We start from the raw sequence: 11,459 nt of genomic DNA on the forward strand, positions 1-11,459 counted from the left end.
GGGGGAGCTCTGGAGCAGTCTTTGAGCTGGCCTGTGAACCTGCTTCCAGATCTCTCTGGATTTTTTGTAATACCTTCTAGATGTTATACTACTTCACGGCACTGGAACCTTCCTGGGCAGGAAGATAAGACTCTTGGGGTTTGTGTTCAGAAAGGTTTCCCAGAGCTCTGGAGATACTATCCACAATACTTGGGAAGCTAAGATAAGAGAATTGTGAGTTCAAGGCCAGCCTGGACTACACAGTGACACACTTTCTCAAAGAAGACATTTTTTTTTAAATCGTGAATAGGGCTGGAGAGATGGCTCAGCGGTTAAGAGCACTGACTGCTCTTCCAGAGGTCCTGAGTTCAATTCCCAGCAGCCACATGATGGCTCACAACCATCTGGAATGAGATCTGACGCCCTCTTCTGGTGTGTCTGAAGACAGCTACAGTGTACTTATAATAAATAAATAAATAAATCTTTAAAAAACTGTTAAAAAAATCATGAAGAACAAATCACTTCTCTCTTTTCAGTTCTCAGTAACAGAAAGTAAATTCGGAACTGAAACCTACAGTCTCCTTAATTTGGGGTCAATGTTAGAGCTCCGTGTGATTTTTTTTTTCCTAGAGCTCAAATTTGCAGACAATTTTTTTTTCAACCAAACTATGTTCTTTTCTTACCCCAATATTTTTCAGATTAATTTTCTAAAAACAAAAAAAAATGTGAAAGATCCACCAGAGTGCTAGGGAAAGACTCATGAAACAGTGACTTGAGGAACGTAGGACTCCTCACTCTGGGATGGGCAAAGGCAGGGGCACTGGGTCTACTTGCTTGATTTGACAGCTGAAGTGTCCATGACCACCACGAGTGACACTGTCATTTTATCCACATAAATGTAAGCTGGAAGGGTGAGGTGGCACCTGTGATGATGATAGCTAATGTATTTGTAAGAGGAAACAATCCCGTTGTGTCTAGAAATGGGCAAGCCATCACTACTTTAAAATCTAGAATAATTTTTGGTAGGCAGCACCACTGCACCTCTATTAGAGAAGTACATGCAAAATGTTACCATTATTTATTTAATATGCTTTTAATATTGTGTTGTAGTTTATTTTAGTGTGTGTGTGTGTGTGTATGTCATGTGTGTACCCATGTGTGCCAAAGTGCATGTGTGGACACCAGAGGATAACTTGGGGGAGCTGGGTCTCTTCATTGACCATGTAGGTTCTGGGGATCAAACTCAGGTCATCAAGCTTTGTGGCAGGTGCCTTTTTCAGTGCCATCTTGTTGGCCCTCGAAAGCCTTGTTTGTTTGACACAGGGTCTCACTGTATAGCCTTGGCTGGCCTGAAGCTGGATGCGTAGATCAAACTCATAGAGCCACCTGCCTGTGCTTTCAGAGTGCTAAGATTAGATGCATGTGCCACCACACTCAGCCCCTTAAATGATTTTAATACATACTAGCAGTTCTGTGTCACGTGAGAGTGTTTTTCCATAAAGTTATTAAAAATTACTAAACATCCCTTTAGTATGTTAGAAGATTGAATCAACTTCCTTTGTCTGGCATTTCACTTTTGCAGATGGATACTTGCTTTTCCACCCCATCCCCTCCCCCACCCTACCCCCATGCCCCTGACCTCCTGTCCATGCCCGCTCACCTGTCTACCTTCCCTCCTACTCCTTCCCCATCTCTTCCTCCTTTAAAAGTACTGGTTACTTTAGGGGCAGATGCTTTATTGCTTTTTAAACTGGCCCAACCCTGATGGGGCAATTTAAAGGGAAATGTACAGTGACACCTATGTCATGCTCTGTGGACCTTCTCTGTACATAAACTTTGTACATTGTGCAATAGTAGTTCCAAAAAGCCAAGTAGTGGTGGCACACACCTTTAGGTCCAACACTTGGGAGGCAGAGGCAGGCAGATCTCTGAGTTCTAGACCAGCCCAAACTACAAAGTGAATTCCAGAACAACCAGGGCTACACAGAGAAACCCTGTCTTTGGGAAAAAAAAAAAAAAAAAAAAAAGCAGTTCCAAATGGGTTTTTCTTCTTTGGGACAGGGCCTTGTTTATCCAAGACTGGCCTTGAACTCCATATGTAGCTGAGAATGATCTTGAACTTCTTCTGATCTTCATGCCTCTACCTCCCGAGTGCAGGGACTTTAGGTAAGCATAGCACTGCCACCAGCACCTGGCTCTCAGGAAGGGCCCATCATAGGGCTCTAAGGTGTCTCACTGGGTAAAGTCCTTGCCGATTGAAGTGTGAAGAACTGAGTTTGGATTCCTAGCTCCCACATAAAAGCTGCTAGAACAGAGACAGGTACATCTCTGTAGGTTTTCTGGCCTGCAAGTATAGCCAAAAATGGTGAGCTCCAAGTTCGTGACAAACCCTGCTTCAAAATATAAGGTGGAGATCAATGGGGTAGACATCCCTTTTCCACTTCTAGCCTCTACATGCACTCACAAGTGAGCACACACACACACACACACACACACAGCTTCATCTTAAAACTCTACTATGCTAATTTGCCTAATGTCTTAGTCGGCGTTTCTATTCCTGCACAACATCATGACCAAGAAGCAAGTTGGGGAGGAAAGGGTTTATTCGGCTTACATTTCCATACTGCTGTTGATCACCAAAGGATGTAGGACTGGAACTCAAGCAGGTCAGAAAGCAGGAGCCATAGAGGGATGTTCTTTACTGGCTTGCTTCCCCTGGCTTGCTCAGCCTGCTCTCTTATAGAATCCAAGACTACCAGCCCAGAGATGGTCCCACCCACAAGGGCCCTCTCCCCCTTGATCACTAATTGAGGAAATGCCCCACAGCTGGATCTCATGGGGGCATTTCCCCAACTAAAGCTCCTTTTTCTGTGATAACTCCAGCTGTGTCAAGTTGACACAAAGCTAGCCAGTACAATTGACCCCTTGTCAACTTGACACACAAACACATCACTAGTAAGCCTCAACCCTTACTTTCTTATTCATCCCTAAGATCTAAACAACTTTTAAAGTCCCACAGTCTTTACAAATTCTTAAAATTTCAATCCTTTTAAAATACCCAATACCTTTTAAAATCCAAAGTCTTTTACAATTAAAAGTCTCTTAACTGTGGGCTCCACTAAAATACTTCCTTCAAGAGGGAAAAGCATCAGGGCACAGTCACAGTGAAAAGCAAAATCAAACTCCAACTCCAATATCTGGGATCCAACTCACGATCTTCTGGGCTCCTCCAAGGGCTTGGGTCACTTCTCCAGCCATGCCCTTTGTAGCACACACCCTGTCTTCTCAGCTCCAGCTCCAGCTGCCTGTACTTCACTGCTGCTGCTGTTCTTGGTGGTCATCTCATGATACTGGTATCTCCAAAATGCTGCTGTCTTCCACTGTAACTAGGCTACAACATTAGCCTCTCATAGGCTCTCTTCATAGTGCCAAGCCTCAACTCCTTTGCATGACCCCTTCAGTCCTGGGCCTTCAATTGCAACTGAGGCTACACCTTCACCAATGGCCTTCCATGGCCTCCCACAGTGCTTCCATGGCTTCAGCTGCTCTGCATGACCCTTTCATGCTGTCAAAACCAGTACCACCTGAGTAACTCTTACATATTACCAAGTCCAGCCACAGACAAGGTACAACCTTGGCTCACAGCCTCTGTGCTCCCAGAAAACACTTCCCAGAAGATGTCACCTCAATGATGCTGGTCTCTTCTTAATCACCGCTAATTCCTTAGCTCCAGCTAACCAGCATCAATAGTCCCAGTACAGAAAAGTTTTCACTTTAGTGGTTCTGGTATCTTGTTAATCACAGCTGATTCTTCAGCCCCAGCTAACCAGAACCACAGAATCTTCACAATCCAAAATAGCAATCGCCCTGAAAAGAGTCTTTAATTTTCCCTCTGAAATTACACAAGCCAGGCTTCCATCTTCTGCACTGTTCTCAACATTATCTTCCAAGCTCCTATACAACATTCCAAGGAGCTCTTAACACCGAATGGATCTTTTGGCCCAAAGTTCCAAAGTCCTTCCACAGTCCTCCCCAAAACATGGTCAGGTTGTCACAGGAATACCCCACTCTGCTGGTACCAATTTGTCTTAGTCAGGGTTTCTATTCCTGCACAAACATCATGACCAAGAAGCAATTTGGGGAGAAAAGGGTTTATTCGGCTTACATTTCCATACTGCTTTTGATCACCAAAGGATGCAGGTCAGAAAGCAGGAGCCATAGAGGGATGTTCTTTACTGGCTTGCTTCCCCTGGCTTGCTCAGCCTGCTCTCTTATAGAATCCAAGACTACCAGCCCAGAGATGGTCCCACCCACAAGGGCCCTCTCCCCCTTGATCACTAATTGAGGAAATGCCCCACAGCTGGATCTCATGGGGGCATTTCCCCAACTAAAGCTCCTTTTTCTGTGATAACTCCAGCTGTGTCAAGTTGACACAAAGCTAGCCAGTACACCTAATAAGAATGACATTTTTAGTATATGTATATATGTGCATATATATGCACATATGAATTTTTTTAAGACAGAGTTTCTCTGTGTAGCCCTGGCTGTCCTGGGACTCACTCTGTAGACCAGGCTGACCTCGAACTCACAGAGATCCTCCTGCCTTTGTCTCCAAGTGCTGGGATTAAAGTCATGTACCTCTTCATGTCAGCCACCCAACATATTTAGTATATTTTCATCAGCTTTTCTTGATTTTTTTCATGTGTAATTTAGCTAGACTTAACAAAATTAATGATTTTTGCAAGTAGATTTTACTTCTCTTTCCTTGGAGCTCTTGGGATCTTATGTCCTTGAGCATCACTGTACTAGTTATGATACACATGAAAAAGCGATCAAGTTTTCAGTCCCCCTTAAAGTCATAAAATACAATGGGCTCCATAGTCTAGGTCTGTGATACAGCCCTCGAGAAGGAGATGGGAGCACAGAAGGTAAAGGCCAGCCTGGGCCTGTGAGATGACTCATGTGCCTTGCTAACCTGGTGACCTGAGTTTCCTCCCTGGAGCCCATGTAAGAGTGGAGAAAAAGAACTGACCCACCACACACACACAAATCTGTGTGCTGATTTCCACACAAGTTTAACTAATGTTTAAAAGTAATTTTTACAAAAGGTCAGCATGAGATAGATATACAAGCCCTGGTCTCAAAAAAACAAAAAAACAAAAAAACAAAATTAGTTGGATTATCAATTCTACTTAATCAGTTCTTTGCTTCTCCACCATCTAGGTTCAGTGCAGCAGTCCCATTGGCAACATCTCTCTTAACTAGCATTTGACTTTGCTTGATCTTTAGTGTCTGTGACCTCAAAGGTCTTTTCTGTTATGAGATGACTCTTCATTTAGAAAGTCTTTTAACTAAGCTGGCCTCCTGATTGCTTCTATTCTCTTCTTTTGTTTATTATTATTATTTTTTTAATTTTGTTTTTCAAGACAGGGTTTCTCTATGTAGCCCTGGGTGTCCTGGAACTCACTCTGTAGACCAGGCTGGCCTCAAACTCAGAGATTCACCTGCCTCTGCCTCCCAAGTGCTGGGATTAAATCATCCACCACCACTGCCCAGCACTATTCTCTTCTTTTACAGAGTGTCCATCCCACAAAGCTCCATCAGCATTTTTTTTAATGTTTAATGTTTAGTGTTATATAAGTACGTAAAGAACATATGTGTGGCTCCCTGTTTGGAGAGGACTGGAGAGATGGCTCCATAGTTAAGAGCACCTAGGTTCAATTCCCAGCACTCACATGGTGGTTAACAACTGTCTTTAACTCTAGTTCCAGAGGATCCAATACCCTTTTCTGGTCACTGTGGGCACTGATCATATGTTGTATGCAGATATTTATGTAGGAAAAGTACCCATGCACATAAAATATAAACAAAACAAACCTTATCTTTTTTTAAAAAAATGAAAGTGGTGAGAATGTAATTAGGTTTGAGGAGAGCAAGAAGGGACAAGAGACTGATTTTTTTTTTCAGTAAAGTCAGAGAAGAAAGACTATTGATTATGGACTAGATCAAGAACACTTAATTAGGGGCTTGAGAAATGGTTCAGTGGTTAAGAGTGCTTATTGATCTTTCCAGCACCCATGTCTGGCAGTTCATTACTGCCTGTAACCCCAGACACACTCTTCTGGCCTTCAGGGAACATACAAACATCATGTGGCACATACTCACATAGACACATCCGAATAAAAACTGAAGAAGGAGGAGGAGGAGGAGGAGAAGAAGGAGGAGGAAGAGGAGGAGGAGGAGAAGAGGAGGAGGAGGCGGAGGCGGCTAGTAAGATGGCTCAACAAGTAGAGCTCTCACCGTGCATGTCTGACCACTACCATACACTGAAGCAAGTGTCCCTCATCCCCAGAAATAATAATAATAACCATATCTTTTGAAAGATCCTGGGCTGGAGAGATGGCTCAGCAGTTAAGAGCACTGACTGCTCTTCCAAAGATCCTGACTTCAAATCCCAGCAACCACATGTTGTCTCACAACCATCCGTAACAAGATCTGACGCCCTCTTCTGTTGTGTCTGAAGACAGCTACAGTGTACTTACATATAATAATAAATAAATCTTTTTTTAAAAAAGAAGAGAAAGAAAGGCCCTTAATCTATTCTGTTCTAGTTAAAGCATTGGAGACAGGTGTGAAAGAAGGACTGGCCTTAAGGTGTTCCAGGCAAATGTGTCAGGAGACTAAAAGAGCAAACATAAATGGGTTCATCTTAGATGCAGGACATTTCTAGAAACAACAGCTAAAATTAAGCCACTAAAAGGGACCAGTTTTTTTTTGCTTTAGATTTCAGTCTCTTTGGAATCGTGGTGGAAAAATCACAAAGCAGCTGAAAGACAGGAAGCACGTGTACTTACAGGGCAGGGGCTGTGGGTTGTGATTCATCTCTTGTAGCCAAGGCTGTCCTCCAACTCACAATGGAGCTGAGACTGGTCTTGAACTCCAGTCCAGTTGCCTTCACTACCCAAGTATTAGGGTTACAGGTGTGCACCACCATGCCAGGCTTTTATTCTGATCTTAATGAATGGCATCTCCCTTCTGGTTGGTATTTGATGATGACTACTAAAAATATTGTCGTTCTCCTTTCTTTAGCTAAAATGGGTACTAGGAAAAAGGTTCAAGCATTTGTTCGAGTCAGGCCTACTGATGACTTTGCTCATGAAATGATCAAATATGGAGAAGACAACAAAGTAAGTGCAATGTGCTTGCCTTTGCTTATCCAGCCCTTCCTTTTTCACACAGCCATTTAAAGACCAAGACAGAGGGACTGGAGGGAGAGCTCAGTGGGTACAGATGCTGGCCAGCACACCTGAGAGCCTGAGGACTATCCCTCCATCTGAATGCCATGCACGTGCTATTTTGCGCACACACAAACACAATTTTCATCAAAGGAGCTAAGACAGAATTGACAACTCCAAACTGTGCTGTTAGTGAGGAAGTTCTTGAGATTCTCATTTTTTCAATGTGTTCATGTGGTAGGAGGGGCACACGCGTGTGCTCCAGCTCAGGTGTGGAAGTCAGAGAGCAGCTTGCAGAATTGTAGAGTCATTTCTCTTCTCTCATGACCTGGGTCCTGAGTAATCAAACTTGGGTTGTCCGGCTTGGTGGCAGGCACCTTTCCTCACGGAATCATTCTGCTGGCCCTCGGTATTTTAAATGAATAGCTGAAGAATAAATTGCTCAGGTGTTGAAAGTTCCGGTAGCCAGAAAAGAGCTCAGGGATGGCCCTGTGTAATGTGCTCTATGGCATGATTTAAACAAACATGGACGCACAGAGCATGCAATTTTCTCAGCAGCATTTGCTATGGGGTATTCATTTGTTTTGATTTTGTTGGAGTTGGGGTCTCATGTAACCCAGCTGGCTTTGAACTGGCTGTTTAAAATAGGGTAACTATGATCCTTTTGTTTTTACTTCCCAAGTGCTGGGATTGTACCTACACATCACCGAACCTGATAACCCTATCTGTCTTAGGCTTAGTTTTGTTTTTCTATGGACAGCTAGGTCTTGGTTCTTATATTACAGTAGCCAGTAGAAGATTTCAGTGAAACCCCCATTAGGAGCTTGGGGAATAAGCTGGATATGGTGCTGCACCGTCATCTGAACAGTTGGGAGACCGAGAGGGAAAATCCAAGTACCTAAACTCAAAGCAAGCCTCCCTATCACAAAAGTGACATTTAAAAAAGGCTTGGAATAGCCGGGCATGGTGGCGCATGCCTTTAATCCCAGCACTTGGGAGGCAGAGGCAGGTGAATTTCTGAGTTCGAGGCCAGCCTGGTCTACAGAGTGAGTTCCAGGACAGCCAGGGTTACACAGAGAAACCCTGTCTCGAAAAACAAAACAAAACAAAACAGGCTTGGAATCTAGCTGGGAAGTGGCTAGAGGTGCATTTGAACTTCTGCTGATCACAAGTAGGTTAGGCCCCCTCCATTTACATTAACACAAGTGACTACTTGTATCTGAACACTTGAGGGACTTCATGTGACCATCCCACCATTGCTCCCAGTGGCTCCCAGCTGAGGAAGTAAGCGCTGGCCATAGTGCAGAGGATGCAGAGGCATCAGTCACACTTGGAGGCGCAGACAGGACCCACCTGGTTTCCAGTTTCCCTGTTTCTTTGCCTAACTCAAGGCTCAGTAGTTAAGAGCACCGAGTGCTCTTCCACAGGACCTGTGCTTAGTACCCAGTACCCACAAGACAGTTCACAACCCTATGTAACTCCAGTTCCAGGAGATCTGACACCCTTTTCTGGTCTCTGCAGTACCCAAGCATACATGTACTACATGCACATACATTCATGAAAACAGTCATACATGTAAAAAAAAAAAGTAAATTTAAAAACATTTTTTTTTGTTTTTTTTTGAGACAGGGTTTCTCTGTATAGCACTGGATGTCCTAGAACTCACTTTGTAGACCAGGCTGGCCCCGAACTCAGAAANCCGCCTGCCTCTGCCTCCTGAGTGCTAGGATTAAAGGCGTGCGCCACCACGCCCAGCAAAAACTTTTTTTAAACTTCACATCCTCTGTTGCTTCTAAGTTGGGCCTCACTGATCAGTGATTATTTATTTATTTATTTATTTATTTATTTATTTATTTGATACGGTCTCCCTATGTAGCCCTAGCTGTCCTGGAACGTTCTATGTAAATCAGGATAGCCTTTAACTCAGAGATCCACCTGCATCTGTCTCCTGAGTGCTATCAGTGATTCTTTTTACAAAGGCTTCCTAAAAATAACTCCAACCCCCTCTTATTTTTTTGTGACATTTCACACATGTTCCCCACACTGGCCTGAAACTACAGAGCCTCCTGACATAGCTGTCCGGGGCTGGGTTCAGGTGTGAGTCACCCACACCTGGTCTCTCTCTCTCTCTCTCTCTCTCTCTCTCTCTCTCTCTCTCTCTCTCTCTCTCTCTCCTTCTCTCCCTAGAGCATTGATATTCACTTGAAGAAAGACACTCGGAGAGGAGTTGTCAATAACCAGCAGACAGACTGGTCCTTCAGGCTGGATGGAGTGCTTCACGATGCCTCCCAGGACTTGGTGTATGAAACTGTTGCCAAGGATGCGGTTTCTCAAGCCCTTGATGGATACAATGGTAATTTAATTAACTGTCATTTTATCTAGGACTCTGAGGATCCCCACTTGGAGGACAAGGTACAAGATGTACTCTCTCCTGAATAAAACAACACAAAAGAACTTCATTTACTAACATTGTAAACTTACTTGTCAGTCTGTGATCTAGTGGTAGAACATAGATTTACTTCATGACATTGTAGGCATGGCTTCATGGCTTCATCCAGTCTCTGAGATGTTACCTTTATTGGAGTGTTAGATGATCTTGGCTTTTTTATCATTAATTAATTAATTTATTCACTTTACATCCTGATAGAAGCCTCTCTATCCCCGTTCTCCTAGCCCCACCCTCTCACCACTACAGCCATTGCCCCTGCCCTTCTTCTCACAGAAGGGGAGACCCCCCAATGGTACCAACCCACCCTTGGCATATCAAATCACAGCAGGACTAAGTGCATCCTTTACCACTGAGGCCAGACAAGGCAGCCCAACTACAGGAAAAGGATCCAAAGGCATGCACCAGAGTCAGAGACAGCCCCACTCCAATTGTCAGGGACCCTACATGAAGTCCAAGCTACACATCTGCTACAGGTGCTCTTTAATTGGTGGTTCAGTCTCTGGGAGCCCCCATGGACCCAGGTTGGTTAACTCTCTAGGTCTTCTTGTAATGTCCTTGACCTCTCCAGTTCACTCAGTCCTTCTCCTAACTCTTCCAAAAGAATCCCTGAGCTCCACCTACTGTTTGGCTGTGAGTCTCTGCATCTGTTTCTGTCAGCTGCTGGATCAAGCCTCTCAGATGACAGTTATGCCAGGCTCCTGTCTGCAAGCATAGCAGAGTATCATTAGTAGTGTCAGGGGTTGGCTTTCTCCCATGGGGTGAGGACTCTGGCTTTTTATGGGTCTTAAATGGTCAACTATAGGCTTGTTTCAAGTCTCTCAAGCATTGGCTGTGTGTGTGTGTGTGTGTGTGTGTGTGTGTGTGTGTGTGTGTGTGTGACTGTGCCCATCCAAATCTCAGTCTCAATATTTAGCCCTGTCTGGGCTGGCTTAGAACTCACTATGTAGACCAGGCTAGCCTCAAACTCTCAGAACTCTGCCTGCTTCTGGAGTGCCACCACTGCCTGGATTTTTTTAAAGATTAAATTCTTGTTTGTTTGTTTGGTGATGTTTTGTTTTGTTTTGTTTTTTTTAGACAGTATTTTACTATGTAGCTCTTGCTGTCCTAGAACTTGCTCTATAGACCAGACCTGGAACTCATGGAGATCAGTCTACCTCTGCCTCCCCAGTGCTGGGATAAAGGGTGTGTGCCACCCCACATGGCCCTACATGTGATTTTTAAAAACGCTTTAAAAGTAGATGGGACTGGAGAAAAGACTCATCAGTTAAGAGCACTGGCTGCTTGCTCTTCCAGGGGACCCAGGCTCAATTCCTAGCACCCACAAGACAGCTCACAACCATCTATAACTCCAGTTTCAAGGACATTCTCTTCTGGCCAATTTGGACACCCACCCGGCACTCACATGATCCATAGACATACGTGCATGCAAAACCCCCATGCATTTAAACATAACTTTAAAGCAGAACAAATCCCAGCACCCTTTGAGTGTGACATAGTAGCAAATTCCTATAATCTCAGTGTTGAGAAGCAGAGACAGGAGGGTCAGGAGTTTAAAGTCATCCTCAGCTACCTACCAGTTAGATGTCAGCTTGAGCTACATGTGGCACTATCTAAAAATAAAGCTTAAAATATAAAACTAAGCCGGGCGTGGTGGCGCATGCCTTTAATCCCAGCACTCAGGAGGCAGAGGCAGGTGGATTTCTTAGTTCAAGGCCAGCCTGGTCTACAAAGTGAGTTCCAGGACAGCCAGGGCTATACAGAGAAACCCTGTCTTGAAAAACCTATATATATATATA

General features: G+C 44.1%; 1 protein-coding gene across 5 annotated transcripts in view; it reads left to right on the plus strand.

Moving 5' to 3' along the window:
• Window positions 1-11,459, plus strand: part of Kif9 (kinesin family member 9) — a 51,216-nt gene that overhangs the window by 1,685 nt on the left and 38,072 nt on the right. For all 5 annotated transcript variants that reach the window (XM_021207039.2, XM_029543294.1, XM_029543292.1 and 2 more), the window contains exons 2-3: window positions 7,069-7,166; window positions 9,402-9,567. In XM_021207039.2, coding sequence (XP_021062698.1) covers window positions 7,069-7,166; window positions 9,402-9,567 — 264 coding nt within the window. The remainder of the gene's footprint in view (window positions 1-7,068; window positions 7,167-9,401; window positions 9,568-11,459) is intronic.

This window comes from Mus pahari, chromosome 10 (assembly GCF_900095145.1).
Source record: "Mus pahari chromosome 10, PAHARI_EIJ_v1.1, whole genome shotgun sequence".
NCBI lineage: Eukaryota > Metazoa > Chordata > Mammalia > Rodentia > Muridae > Mus > Mus pahari.